The sequence below is a fragment of the Aythya fuligula genome, chromosome 4 (genome assembly GCF_009819795.1).
Source record: "Aythya fuligula isolate bAytFul2 chromosome 4, bAytFul2.pri, whole genome shotgun sequence".
Lineage (NCBI taxonomy): Eukaryota > Metazoa > Chordata > Aves > Anseriformes > Anatidae > Aythya > Aythya fuligula.
Window position 1 is genome coordinate 73,853,172 of NC_045562.1, and position 15,517 is coordinate 73,868,688.

Consider the following 15,517-nt stretch of genomic DNA (forward strand, 5'->3'; position numbering starts at 1 on the left):
AAGGCAAATGATTATGTCCCTCAGGCACAATTCCTCGAACACACCGTGAGTAAGATGAATGAGTACAGACAGCATCCAGATCTACCTGAAGATCCTCCTACTCCAAATTTCATAGAAAGGAAGAAAACCCCTATTTTTTATAACATATAAAACAGATGAGCATATCAAAAAAGAGTAATAACTTACTGAGCGGAGTCTCCAGGAATTACCAAAGCACCCAGTCTTTTTATTACAACATTTATTTTAGTATAGAAGGCACTTACAATACAGAAAGGAAAAAAAAAAAATGATAGGCACCGAAAGTGCAGTTAGAATTAAAATGACAAAGAAACAGTTTACCAGACGAAAAGAGCACCCTTCCCTGTTAACAATACAGCACATGGAAATGAAGCTATTGATGACTAGGTTTTTAAACAGTTAGGGCTTTTTTTTTTTTTTTAATAGAAAAGATAAAGGCTGTTCTACTGTGAACTGAAATAATAAAAATAAAAAAAAAAAGAACCCCCTCCACACACCTGTAAAAGGAATCGGGAGTTGGTGGTGTTTGCAAACACGGGGCCTTTTAGCTCCGGCACTGGAGGAGGTCCTGGTACATCTCAATGAGGTGAGCAGCCTCTCTCTGCCCAGAAAGCACAGCACCGTGGGTAGTGGAATAATACTTCCTGTGAGTGGCCTCCCCTGAAAACATCACCTGCATGGGCTGGAGAGGATAAGAAAAGTGGGAAAGCTCAGCAGCGCTTACTGGAAAGCACACGTGAGGCAAAAAGGAGACAAAACTTTCTGTGCCCTCCCACATCCCCGCGAGATGACACCGGTGGTCACAGGAGTGCTGGTTCTCGAAATCCCGGTGTGGTGAACCTCAGGGAAGGCACGGCACGTCTGCCAATGTCAAGCTCACCCTTGGTACGCCTGCACAGAGCTCTTGGCAGGGCTGCGGCACCATCCGAGCTCCAATAACCTCAAACTCATCTGCATGAGGCACTGAGCACCTAACTCTCTGCTTTTCTTTCTCTTTGCTCCTCCAAATCATACATTATTAGCCTTAATTAGCATTAAGGATTTATTTTTCAGGACTGGAACCTCAGGAGCCAAGACAGAACCCCAGGGGGTGAGACGGTGTCTTAGCTCTTACATCAGTAGTTAGGTGCTTGATGAAATTGTTCCCGACTCACTTCTGAGGCAGGGATTTCAGATCTTCCCTGAGAACTTGAGAGAGATTCCTAAAGCTCCTGCTATCCTTTTTAACAGATTTCCATGCTGAACAAAATTGCACGGTGGCTCTGGGTGGAGGAAACGGACTGAACAGCTGCTTGAAGGCTGTATATTCGTCCACCACATCCTATGCCAAGGACTGGATCTCCCTCAGCCTCTACTGCCAACACAGCAGGATTTCCTGATATGCATCTCCAAAATGTTCAGACCTAGCCATAACCAGGGGTCATGTATTTAATGCTGAATATTCAGTGTATGCTTTAAATCAGAATAAACTGTGCTTTCCTAAGGAATTTTGACTGGCCAGTAAGTCAACATACATTAAACACAGGGATCATGATTCCAAAAGCCACGTGGATGCCCAGCTCCTGATACTTTCGGAGAGAGAGGTGGGAATCCCTGAGGTGTTGGGATTCCTTAGTGACCTCCAGTCACTAAGGAGGTAAAATTCTCTATACATCATTTGTCCAAAGGGGTACGGATAAAAAAAAAAATGGGAAAACAAGCTATGGGAGGCCCCTCAAGAGATCGTCTCTTTCAACCTGCCTCACAGAAAACCCAGTGCCCAGTGTCATGTTAGTCTTCTTGCCACAGAGCTGATTTGGGCCATACTTACAGTAGTTTTGGAGCTCTCAGCATAAGGCAGTGGCTTAGCGAGTTTCTCTACATCGGCCCCGCTAGACCCAACTTGGGTATAGGAGTAGGATCCACGGAAGTTGGGATTGCTGCCCCAGGAGGACCGCAGGATCCGGCGAGGTTTCGGAATGTTTGGATTCCCTGGGTGGAAAGCAAAAGGAGATTAAAAGTGAGACCATGTCCAAAGAAACATCAATGCAAGTTGTGGAGTGGCACGTTGGAAATTATTGGAAATAAATCCTGGCAGAGCCTGCAGGCTACAGGGAAGAGGCCCTAAACCAGATCTCCTTTCTGTCGTTGAGCTCCAGGTATCTAAATATCAGAAGGAGAATCCCTTTCAGTTCCAGTCATCTCACCTGCAGCCTTCCATTTTGGGAAAGACCCTTAAAACACAGATGTCCCTGCAAGACTGGAGAGCTTCAGGAAAGCTTGGACACATTCTGGGTGAAAATACAAAGCGTTTCCTCATCTCATTTACCTTGGCAAGCCTGATGGTGACTGCGTGATTCACCTCACCCAATTTTAGGTAGCTAACTGGGTGCCCAGTCTAACCAGGATGTTAAGATAGTCCGGTAAGAGGTGCACCTCCAAAGAGGTGCAGAAATAAGGTAGAAGGCAAATCCTCAATATGCAGGGCCATAGGAAAACCTGTCAGGAGGTGAGGGGCACTTGAGAAAACCAATGATAGTGGCATCATAAGCAACTGTCCCCATCCCAAATGTACAGGAGAACGTGAGATCCAAGAGTTACAGCAGAAGTGCAATGAAGAGAAATTCTGTACGTAGGAGAGCTGAGACTCTTATAATGATTTATAATGAAATCAGTTATAGTTATTAGTTTATAATGAATTAGTTGTGCCTGTCATTCCTTCAAATCAGGAGCAGGTTATTTCCCTGGTCCAGCTACTGCTTTTAGGAGCACGGTGAGTCTAGGAGGGCTAAGAAATATAACACTGGAAACAGCAGAGGCACCTGGATGGCTTGCTGGAGCACACTGGGAACACTTTCCAACCACTAAGCCACAGATCAAAATATGGCAGGGACTAGCAAATAAATACACCCTACAAACAAAACACATCTTACAAAACACATCTTACAAATGGATGTTGTTTCAGGAGTAAGACCTTAGCATAACAAAGCCTCTAAAAAGAAGCTCCTCCAAGAGCGATCAAAGCAGGAATGCCTGGGATGGAAGTGAAAAGCCCAGGGGAGTCAGAGAACAGGGAGCTCTCAGACACGTCAAGGAAATAAGTAACTGCGTTTGATTTTGAAGGGCTGTGGGAAAGCCCAGGAGAACACACCATGAATGCACAGGGCCAAAAGCAGTCATCCATCACGTTGCGCTACAAAAAAACAAACCACACGCTGTATTTTCAAATAAAAGGAGTCTCTGCAGTGGGCTGTTGATGCCTCTTCTGCAGCTAGCACGTGTTCTCATGTTCCCCTGCCAAGATACCTGGGAGATTTTTGCTACAGGAGTCAACGTGTAAGGTGCTGATATAAAGATCATTAGTGGTAGGAACACGCAGTGTTACAAGCAGTGAGACAACGGCTTGACAAATAAGGAGATCTAAAAGACTGAAATTTGTTAACAGAAGCATTTGTGGGGTCGGCAGCCCAACCAACAACTGTACAAATCCATCAATATTTAATATAGGAGTCGTTCAGACTGGTAAAACCAACAGCTTTGCACCTCTCTAGCATTTCCTATGGATGTCCACGTACCGTGTATACACGGAGACCAACAGCAGCATCCCACCAGGGAGTTATTCCTAACACAGCCACTTCATGCCAGCAGAAGCAGAGCAACACAGAGCATGGTCAGAGGAGCCTGGGTGCATTATAACCCAGCCGTACAGCTCCCAGAGGTGAAGTCAGCCTCCTTCCCTGGCACCACGCTGCGTGGGGCACACGTACCAGCTCTTCTGGGCACCCTAAAGGCTCTCCCGTGAGGTTTTCCAGCACATCAGAGCACACGAGCATGATGCAAGTGTCTCCTGGGCAACTGCCACGCTCGTGCCCTTCTGAATTTATGCACTTTTTTCGGTGAGGAACACATTACTTTTGGGGTGGAAAGCTCGAGGAACACCAGTTAAATGATCTGGTCGTGTTTGACCATGGCCATAACACTGGCCACGTTCTCATCCGGCTGCTTCTAAGACGAAAAAAATTAAGAGACTTTCCATTTCAGGTGCACCCAGCTAGGAAGACCTTGGTCAAAGGTCCCACAGGAGCACACAACATAAGCTCTGGTTGTGAATGTGTTTGCAAGACACGAACCACAAAGACCGGCAGGGCCAGACTCTTTCAAGGAACATCATTAATTGGACTTTCTCAATCTGCTGTTAAATGGATGGGTAAACATGTGCCTATCGTTAGAAGCAACAATCGATATAGATGTGGAAACCTGTAAGAACTGAGCACACGTTCACTGTCCAAATGGAGATAAAAAGCCTAAAAAAGGACCTCAGCCTTCACTAAAATAGGAGGACAGGTATTATCATGCTGCTGACTCCCTCTTGTGAAGCTACGGCAGATAAATCCAGGAGCCTCAACTAAGCCCCTCTTCATTCAGCTCTGGGAGATGTGGCTATATAAATTATGATTATGATAAACTGGATTATCATAAAATCAGCTTATATTGATCGTTTAAGACTCCCAGATTTAGATGTCTACCTGAGAGCAGGGTGTTTAAACTCCCACCGAGGCCAACAGAGATCTAGGCTGCTACCCACATCTTAGTGTCTACAGGCACAGAGAGACATGAGGATACCCCAGGCATCCACGCGGGGCTGGAGGTATGACCCAGACCTTAAAAGACCTCCTCAGGGCGTCTCCAGCCTCAGCTTGACAGATCAGGGAGTCCTTCAGAGGGAGCAGGGCTGCAATTACTGCCTTCTGGCTTCTCACGCTCGGAGCTCAGCCAACGAAGAAACCAGAGCAAGACTTCTAATTGTCTGAAGGCATCCCGTTTAATCAGATTTACAGGGATGCTGGGCTTTTCAGCCACCCAGTTGTGAAGAGCTGTAATTGTCGATGGTTCTTAGGCTAGAACAATCCCGAGAGCTTTTCACAGCAGAGCCAGATAAGCCCCAGCACTAACCTGCGAGTGAAATTTGAGGTCACAGAGGTATATCACCTCCTCTTACAGAGAAATCCTCACAATAAAGTAAAAACCAGTCTAAAAGAATGGATAGGTTCATACAACCTGCTTTCATTGCTGAGCAGAAGGCTCTCTCTGTAGTCAGTCTTCTCCAGAAGATGTCCCAGAGCTCCAGGTTAGGAGTGGGAGCCCTGAATGACCTCATGGAAGAGGCTCTCCTTCCATCAAGCTTGGGATCCTCAGGAGACAAGTCTCCCAACTGAGCTAGCTGACTAAATGTGGCTTTGGGTGATGGGAAGCACTTTAAAAGCTGGGTTTGGTGGGGCTATGTGGACCAGAGGGGCCCGGTCATTTTCAGGAATGACCACAGTTGGATCACAGATAAAAGGTTGCTTTATTCCCCTCTCCAAACAAAACTGCTGGAAAAAAAGCTGCTGCCGATGGCAGTTCTGAGGACTTCAAAACATGATCATTTGCTAAGAAGAGGAGCTCCCTGCTGTACAGACACCTGTGTTATTTCAGGCTGCCTGGCACCTGGCCCACATCAGCCTCGAGGTACTGCTTCTTCTGCAAAGCCCCTAAGAAAAACAGGGGAGCAAGGGTAAGGGGTAAACCCTGCTACCTTAGCAAGGCCATCCTGGAAGTCAGGTGAAAAGGTTTTCCACAAAGCAACAAGTTTATTTTCCAGCAGAAAGTGGAACAGGTCACACTGTGCAACGGGTGCTCCAAGGACAGGCTTTCTTCCTGCGGTTTCGAGCAGCTGAGGGGATCTCCCAGCTCGTGAACGAAATGTTCATTGCACTTTTCAGCCTGAATTTCTCCAGGGTTAGATAACCCGGGATCAGCAGAAGGTTGAGAGAGAGCTCACACCGCTGAAGAGCCTGATGGACAGTGACCAGGTGCAGCATCAGCTGGAACAGCAAGTGCAGCACGTATTGGTGAGCCAGTGCCAGCATATTTCCATCCCAGGAGGAAGAAATCCCAGGACATCCAACGCATGCAAACAATAACAACAGCAAAGGAGCACGAGAAGGAAGAGGGAGAGTATACTCCCATCTGCCAAGCTGAGACAGACCCCAAAAAACAAAGTTTCTTGAGTAAACTGAAGTGTTGTTCTGTTTTGTTTTTAAAAAAAGGGGGTTAAGCAATAAAAGCTGCCACAGAATGAGGTTGTTTGTACTCTGTGGGAGATGTCAGCACTAGAAATACTTGGCCCTAAAGAGAAGGGCCTCCTGCCATGCCTCTGTGGGGCAGCAGCTGACCTGCTGGGGCCAGGAGGAACGAATTTGTGTATGTTGTGCTACCGCAGCGTAACGTAGGGATAACTCACGCTGCTGAAAACACAGAGCTCAGGAAGCAGGAGCTGCCCAGAGCCCAGCACACACCGATTCATCGTGCTTCACCGCAGGCTGCGGGGGAGCCACAAGGTTCAGCATCCTCCACAAATGCACCACTGAGCAGACGAGACAAGGATTCCCTTTTGGTCCCTGCAAGAGGGTTTTGGAACATGCAGGCCAGCCTATGATTTCTAAAAAGAGTAATAAAAGGCAAAACCTCTCCTGGCAGTAGTCAATTAGGTGAGTAGTCCTCAGCTTCCAGGTCCCTTGCTCTAGATCCCTACATTGTCAGCAGCAAATGGTCTGTAAGCACAGGGGAAAGCTACACTTGTGGAGGAAAATTTCTTTGATGAAACGGAGGTCACTGGACAAGAGGCAAGGCTGGAAACTCACTGGGTGTTGAGATTTGGCTTACACGAGTAACAGGCAGATATAAATAGGTTCATCACGGGACCCGTCCCTAGAATAGCATAAAATGCATCTAATCTGGAGGACACTCCTCTTACAATTGCGTATAATTTGTGATTAAATAAAGCAGAGGATGTGGGATCCTCAAGCACTTCAGCCCACCACTTCCTGAGCTGGTTATCAGCTCCTCTGTATAAATAGCCTCCAGGCACACCCAAGCAGGAGGGATGCTGGAAGCACTTGCCCGGCCCATTCACAGGGACATAACATGCCAAAGAACTACAAATTCCTCCAGCAAACTTCCTTCCTAATGGTTATTCAACACCCAAGCCCCATGCTCCCTCTCTTCCTCCACTCACCAAGTGAACCAGAGCATGGCTGACCTGTAAATTTCCGTAGCATTTCGGTGCAGGTTTCCGCCACAGTTTCATCGTCACACTTCTCCATGATCAAAGCCTCTTCTCCACAGATCCAGCCGCTCAGCACGTGGCCGTACCGCTCCGGCGGGTAGAGTACATCGAAGCTGCAGATCTTCTTGTACCACATGTCCTCGGGATAAGTCAAGCTCTCGCTCTCCGCCTCGTCTTCCCAGACAAACTGGATGCTGTTGCATTCAGAACTCCAGAAAGGCTCTTCAAACTCCAGGAAAATCTTGTCGGTCGTGTTGATTCCTAGCTTCTCGATGGCCATCACTTTCTCCTCGGGCAAGCGGGGGTGAAAGAGGCTCTCGTGGCGTTTCTTCAAGACTCCCAGGGACACAGTCACAATGACATGGTCGGCTGGGATGAACTCACAGTCCTCGCACTCTACGAAGACATCGGAGCCCTTGTCCTCCTCGGGGAGGTCACTGTTGTGGTCGGCCACCCTCTCGATCTCCTTGCTGACCGACTGGTTCCAGTGGATGCACTTGACCGGCTTGCGGAGCTGAATGACGGACTCGGGAATGGAGCGGGCCAAAATCTCCACAATTTTTATGAAACCGCAAGGAATGATGTGGTGAGCCCCGGGGATTTCGGTCCATTCCCCAAATTCGCTGAGCGAGACTTCATCCATGCTGTGGGAGCTGCTCTCGCAGCTCTCTACCTAAGGAAAAGCAAGACAGAAGCGACATTGCCACACAGCAACCCACGGGGTCATTCTGCCACAGCTCAACACTGCAAGGGCAAAAAGAGAGGACACACAAGCTGGGAATCCTGAATCCCCCTTTTAAACCACATTATTGTTGTTAGCAAAGAAGTGTTTCGCAAGACCTGATGAAATCTATCCCTCAGCCTTGCTTCTAATCAGAGAAACCACTTTGTTATGGTCACATGCTGCATCAGCCTTGGCTGTACTGGTCATGGTTCCTTCAGCCACTTTTTGGAGATGATGTGTCTGCTCCTGAGGGTAGGGGGTTAGTTCTGACTGATTCCTAGCATCTAAAAAGCCAGAGCCCTGGCCAGGGACTTGCTGCTTGGTGCTCCTACAACAGCAGCTGGAGCTGTGATAATCGGATGCTCTTCCCAATGTCAATAAATGTTCCCGTGAGGAGCCATGAAAAACTTTTGGCAGCAATTTTTATGCTGCCTGCAGCTTTCAACATGCTGTCAGACAGCAATCAGCAAGCTAACGATCTGCAGGAGGTGGCAGCACCCAACACAGAAGGAACCGAAGGAGACAGGAAAGGGAAATGCCAAGATGTGAGACACCTGCATTTGATTCACTTGGTGTGATTATCCAAACTTTAGATCCAGGCCCTGTAGGTTAATGTTAACGAGAGCATTAGGCATAGAAGCAGCTGGCACCAATCCCTGGAACAAAGGCAGAAAGTTTGGTCTGTCTCATGGCAAGTTTTTTAATGACAATACTGATACATGAGACATAATGATGTTAAAATCTTCAGGTCACAATGATTCTCGCACTGTAATTCTTTAAACATTTTAGGCAAAGGGAACATTATAGTCCCATGCCTTACTCTTTGGCCAATTTTCCAGGCCTTTTCATGTTTTCATGGTAGTATTTGGAAGCATGGCAAGCCCAGACCCTCAGTGTGTGAAAAAAATCTCCGTGCAGGGCTAAGACATCATGCAAAGAAGTCAGGCTGCTTTTTAGGAACAGGTCAAAGTTGTACAAAGTAGTTCAAAGGCTGCTCCTGACAGCTAGAGGGTTATTTCAACCATGAAGAAAAACTGCAAACCAGTTAAGAGGGAGAAAAACACGCAACTACCAAACCTGTAATTCAACAAAAGGTACCAATTAATCCCCTCTCTCTCAGCTGCTACTCTGATCTGATAGCCTTAAGTATCAGCAGCTTTGTTGCTCTCAGGTATTTACACATGAGAAGGGATTTGCAGGAGTTGCAGAAAGTCTCTGGCTGTAGCAACCTGTAGCCACCACAGAAATAACCACCAGAAAAAAAACAGAGGCATATCAAATGGCTAACATCATCTGCATGGGGATAACACAAGAAATAATCAGCCCCTGTGTAGCAGCTCTGGAGATGCCCTGGCAGACAAGCTCTTGGGTTAGGATTCTGGGAGATCAGAACAGTCTCAGGATGCCTGGGCTCAAATCCCAGTTTTATCACAGACCTCCTGCAAGAGACTCTTTAGGTCTTTATCTGTGTTTCAGCTTCCCTCGTACCACACACCATGTCACAGAGTGCCACTCAGCTCCCCTGCCTCATTTCATAAGCCTTTAAGTCATTATAATTGAAATAGGAAGGACTGTTACACTTTACTTGTGGAGTGCTTGATGCAGCATTAAGTCCTCATCCCACAGAGATCTCATTTAGGCCAAGGCATCAAGGAGATAAAAAGAACTAGGGAAGCCATGAGGAAAGATGATTAGGACAGGGGTTTATACAAGCTACCTTTGGCTTTATTGCTTTACCTTCAAAATGCTTTCCAGGGATTTCTTCAACAAATTACTAGTGTTGAAGCTATGTTTTTTTTTCTGGTGTCTAAGATATGGACAGAGGCAGAAGAGGGTAAAAGATACTCAGGCAGGATCAAGTCCCAGGTGTAAGGCACAAGACTCTGCATTGCTAGAACAAGCTGACAGTAGAGTAGCTTCAGTTGATAAGAAAACCTTAAATCACACTAGAAAATTTAACAGGGCCTAGGAAATCCCCTTCTAATTAGAAAACTGGAAGTTTAAGATAAGAAAAAAACAGCAAATGCATGATTCCTACAGCCCCCAGTCTTAGCACATGCCTCAAGAGGAGAAGTTGTCGACACAAACAGGAACTGCCCCAGCAGCAAGAGCCCCCAGAAAGCAATTCCTGAGTGACAGGCAAGGCTTTGCCAGGTGTCTGAGGTTGAAGATTTGTCTGCCCTTAGTAAAACCAAATAAGCCACGACGTGCACACACACCTTAAGGTACTGCTGGATCATGGCTAGTTTCAGCCTCTTGACGGCCTCTGTGTCATCCGGATCGGCCTTGACACGCTTGCGGACCACGTCCCGTGTAAAGACGCCCACGCTATTCTGGCTCTCAGCATTGACTGGTTTACCTCGTTGGAAGAACTCCTGAGTCAGGTTATAGACCTGCAAGAGACAGGACAGGAGGTGGACAACGTGAATCACAGCAGAAGGCAAGCCCCAAGCAGGATGTTTTTTCCTCCATCCCAAACCAGCAAGTTCAGGTCACTTTCCTTTGCCAGCCTCAGAGATCAGCTTTGGCAGCTTCTTGTGCCCTCTGCTCCAACACCATGTCCTGCTGCATCCACAGCTATGCTGGTCAGAAGGAAGAAAACAAAACTTCCCTCCAGGCAAAGATAATCACCCTCACTCACCTCTGCAACAGTCTAGTCACCATTAAGTCATTATATAAGCTGCTATTAAGTTTGTATTAATTTAAGGGTGTCCGTTCTATCACTTGCAGAAGACCAGCTGAGGCAGTCCTGCTATTTTCCGTAGCAAAAGCCTGTTATTCAGCCAGCTGTTTAGATGTTACAACTGGAACAGCAAGCCAGGCAAGGGTAGGCTGCTGAGCAGCTCTACAAAGACAGCTTGGATTTGCTAGGTGTTATTTCTAACCTTTATAACCTATCTGCTTCATGATGATGCTCAAGAATCCACCAGGTTGGGGGAAACCAGTTTCATATTTAGCTTTCTGCTGTCCCCCCAAAACTAGGAAATAGGTAACACACACTCAAAAAATGAATTTTGTATGCTAAATCATTTTACTTGATGAGCACAAGATAAGCACAGATCCATGGGAAACAAAAACTTCCTCGGTAGCCCCCACCCAGAGTCAGCCTGAGCAGGACCTGCAAAAAGATCCCTTCCTGACAATGTTCTTTGAAGGAGATCCTGACTTTTTTAAGCCCCTGTTTTCCACCACATCGGCTATTTAAAAGCAAGCAAGCAGCTATCCACCTTGGCCATCTGCTTGTGGCTGTCTGGAGTAATCAGTGCTTGAGCCTGCAGGATTCCCAGCAGAGCCTGCAGTTGAATCATGGCCCTTCATTTCCATGTAAAAACTCCAAGGAATCTTTTAACAGAGCAAAGCTTTTAAAAGGTGGCTCCCAGAAGTACAACTCATCCCATTAATAACTTGTTTGCCCAAAATGAGTCACCTTCTCCTCGGTATCATGGCACAGGGGTGCACAGTTCTCTTACAAGTACAAAGGCAAGATCCCTGCTGAATGAGTTTTTCCTGTCAAAGATGGTTTGACTAAAATTTATGATCTTTTTTTTTGTTGGAGACAGATAATTTGGGCATGCTGAGGACTTCAGCTTGAATATAAATGTCTGGTAGGAAGCTAGCTCTCCTTCAAAGTCTCCCAGAGCGTCTCATTTTCTTTCGACATGGCTTATGAACCGTGTTCTCATTTACTCCCATCACAATGCTCCCCATAAGCTTGATTTTCTCTGGGGTTTTATAAGTAAAGTGAATTTGAGGAGGTAGACTGGAAGGATGATGAGGAAGGGAAGGTACTGAAAGAAAACACACAGGAGCTGTGGGAGCAGGAGAGAGCAGGTCTGTGAGTGAATGGAGGAAAGAGAGTAGATGAGGGGAAGCAAGGGACACAAAGAAAAAGGAAGAAGAAAATAAGTGAAAAGGGGACAAAAGGGAAAAATAAACTGAAAGAGCAGAGGAGAAAAAATCACAAGAAGAATGAGTGGAACTGCTGAAGACATACGAGACTTGCAGACTTGGACATGAAGCCTTTCCAAGGAGGTTTCCAGGTAAGAAAGGTGGAGACCAGTTCCCTTTATGAAATTAAGGCTTCCAGCAAAGGAAAGGAAATGATGTCTTCTCTACTTCACAATGCCAAAAGCAATTTGGCAGTTTCAGCATCCCATGGCTCTCAAGTCTTCTGATTTCCAAGGCCCAGACCACTTCCAGCAAGCACGAGCTGCACAGACCTTGCATCAGCACAACACAGCTCAGCTTCCCTAAGCCGATTGCACACTCTAAGCAGATAAGGCATTCACAAGACAAGCAAAGCTGTGTTAAAGCCCAGCTTCCACTTGGCCAGAAGGATAAGCGAGCCATGGGTATGTTTTTATTTACCACTGGATTCTCCATTGCCCTACAGAGAAAAGAGCAGAGCGACCCCGATCCCTGTGCTGTGAACACCAAGCCTTTGCTATCATCCCATCAGTCAGAAGCTAGGTAATCATGATTTAAAGCCAATTAAAAGGTTATAATCCTAAAATGGATCCCCTTTGGCTTTTCTGTCTTCCTTCTGACCAGCTTTGGGTCGTCCACAACACGGGTCTGTGAAGAGAAGGTGGGCTCCCCCAAGATGTCCTCCCCATTACCTACAGGCTTCCACCTCCACGTGTTTACCACCTACGTGCTCCTCTACCACAGGAAGAGGCAGTCCCTTAGGAAGCACAAATCTAAATAAAGAAGCTTCTCCGAACCGAAGGAGGTCAGGAAAGCACATCCCAGGCCACGCTCCTTCCTGGCAGCGCCGGTGACGAGCCGCAGCATTGTCTTTTTCTCGTTTGGCTTAAAAACTCGAGTGATTTAATCCCCGGTCAGTAAAAAAAAACCTTGATGGAGATAGGTCTGTGCTGTTACCAAGCCAGACATCTGTCGGTGCAATAGAAGGGCAGGGAGGGACCGGTGACCTCCTTTGGGCCTGCTTCCCCCGTACGGCAAGGCCAGGCTTTAATCGGGGATGGCACGAAGCCCAGCATGGGGTGGGGAGAGCAGAAGGGGGGAAATCTTTGTGGTTCCTCGGCTGCAGCCCTCCCCCAGAAACCCTGCAGCACACAGGAGAAAGCTGACAGATAACGAGGACATTAATTAGCCAATTGTTAAAGGGAGGGTTCCTGTAAAGCAGGCCTTTAGGGACCATGGCCTTACTGAAAAGCCTTAAAGAGGCACAGTTCCTAAACCAGGCTGGTTGGTACACTGTGAAACCCTTGGGAGCAGCGATTTTTCACCTGTATTTAACAGCCAAACTCACCACCCCTCAGAAGTATCTGGGAGTTGGCCAGAAATACCTGTTTGCAGAGGAAAATGAGGACTTAGCAGTGACAGAAGGGCAACTCTGAGATGGGCTGGCCCCATTTACATTTCCCAGCTGTGGACACGGCCCTCAGCGGCCACGTTCCTGTCCCTTTTCTTTGTGGGTCATACAGACATGATAGTTAGCAGAGTCCTAAATCCCTCCCAGCCCCAGGATCCACAAATTATCCTAGCAGGAGTGGAGAGAAAAGTGGGGAGATTATAAACACGTGGCATGGACATCACCCCCACCCCGGGGAACCACCTTCCACAGCTTTTGCCCCTTTGAGGTGTGACCAAATGGACTGAGGATGACCTTAAGCAGTGCCAGCCCTGCACAACACAAGGTCTCTGAAGGATAATCTCAAAACAACAGTGTCTGGAGAACTGTTCTGCCAACAGCAGGCTTGATGCCTTTTCTCCCAGTGGTTGGAAATCCAGGGAGCTGCTTTGTGGGATTGGAGGCCTTCCCCCAGCTCGTTTTTGCTCTCATGTTGGAGGATTCAGGTCAGCGCGGTCACAAGCTGATGATAGATCTTGACTGCCCTCAATTCAGTGCAACGGCTTCTCACTCAAGGCAGCCTCTCGTAGGGAGCTTTCTGCTACAGAAATGAAGCCTGCTCAGCTTCCTCGTAACCAAATAAAGGCTTCTGTGAGGCATCCCCACGGCTATTAGAAATCCAGGCTACTGCAAACAAAAAGAAGCAAAACTCGGAGAGAAGCAGAAGCCAGCCAAAAAAAAAAAAAAAAAAAAAAAGATTGGATAAGTGCCAGGAAAAGAGTAAGGACTCTCCAAATGAACTGGTGAGGCGTAGCTGAGTGGTAACGGGGTGCTCGGCCTTTCACAGCAGGGGAATTCAGCATACAGAGGGCCAGACTTCACCTTGGCAGGCTCCAGCCTCAGTGACTCCACATACGCAAGTGAAACGCTCAAGGGAGATGATCTGCACTTCGAATGCCCTGAATCGGGTGTCCAAATGACAAGATAACTGGGACTAGGGAAATGCAGGTGCAGAAGCAGAGCTGGAGGCATGCACTAGGGTCCAAGCACACGGCAGCAGCTGCAGCGAGAGGAGAGCAGTGAGTGCCTGGGAAGCGAGCCGGCTGTGCAGGGGAAGGCAGGCACTTGAACCTGTGACAAATTTAGCCCCTGTTCATTCAGGACTACATTTTCCACTGGTAATGCCAGTCCCTGATTAGGCTTCACATACATCATGTGTTTGGTGCTTTTTTTTTTTTTCCTCTCTTTTCAAGTCAGGGCTGTTTGTGTCACAGCCTGTGCTATCTAAGCCTCTTGCACAGGAGACACAGGCTGAGAGATGACACAAGATGACGTTGGGACTGCTAGCAGCAGGCTGCCCAAAGCTCTGAGAAGGGGCTGGGAGCTCCTAACGCAGCAGAGCAGGAGCCTGACCTCAGGGCCCGGTGATCTGTAAAATGGCTGTTTATGCTGGACAGCTTTGTGATGTCGTAACACCAAAAATCCCACCTCAAAAATGCAGAGAGACAGAACTGAAGACCAGATTTCTACCAATAATAACAAGAATGGAATGGAAATGGACTCTAAAGAAAAAAAGGAAAAAAAAAAAAAAAAGATGGGGGGGATGAAAAAAATAGAAATGCACCAGGCTGACTCAGCACATGTAAACAGAAACATTCTTTGCAATTTATGCCAGAGGGAAAGGTTCCCAAAGCTGCATGCCTGCTGCACATGTTTCTGTCTTCCAGCCCACTGCGGCACTTGCACTTCATACGGTCTTTTTAATTGGTGTTTTTCAGGAGATCGCATAGACCACCTTAATTCCCACTTTTCCTAAACAGAGGAGGGAAGAACAAACAGTCTACTGTCTTAAATCACTAAAGATTGGCCAATCTGACACCCCAAAGAGGCTGGGACAAGAAGCTAAACAAAACTGTAAGCTGCCCCACAAGAAATTCCAGCACACTTTGACGGATTACAGAGAAAGCACCTCCCCAGCAACAGCAATTAGAGGCTGGCTGATGTCCTCTTCTTGGCTTAAGCTGTCCCCTACATATTATTATTTTTTATTTTTTTTTTATTGCAGAGTAGCTGTAGACATTTTTACAATCCATAAATGTGAAATCCTTTTCTGTCTCCTAGCGATAAAGATATCCTGCGGCAACGATAAGCTAATTACGTGTTGCGTAAAGAAGATTAACTTTTAATGTGTTGTTCTCTCATGTCACTGGCTGTCCCCTTTCTCTTGCTTTAAAAGGAAGGGTAGATTTACCAAATTAATCATTTTTAAAACACTGGCACCTTATTACAGCCTTTATCTTATCGGCTGCATCTCAAAGCTAAGTAGCTCTCATCTTTGTATTCTCTTCTATCAGAGCCTGCCTGCCTCTGA

At 47.0% G+C, this 15,517-nt stretch overlaps 1 protein-coding gene across 1 annotated transcript in view; it reads right to left on the bottom strand.

Moving 5' to 3' along the window:
* Positions 1-254: 254 nt before the first annotated feature.
* Positions 255-15,517, bottom strand: part of SMOX (spermine oxidase) — a 47,837-nt gene continuing 32,574 nt past the window's right edge. Inside the window, exons 4-7 of the mRNA XM_032187093.1 lie at positions 10,049-10,222; positions 7,079-7,778; positions 1,829-1,989; positions 255-700 (exon numbers count right to left, since the gene is read on the bottom strand). Coding sequence (XP_032042984.1) covers positions 563-700; positions 1,829-1,989; positions 7,079-7,778; positions 10,049-10,222 — 1,173 coding nt within the window. The 3' untranslated portion in view covers positions 255-562. The remainder of the gene's footprint in view (positions 701-1,828; positions 1,990-7,078; positions 7,779-10,048; positions 10,223-15,517) is intronic.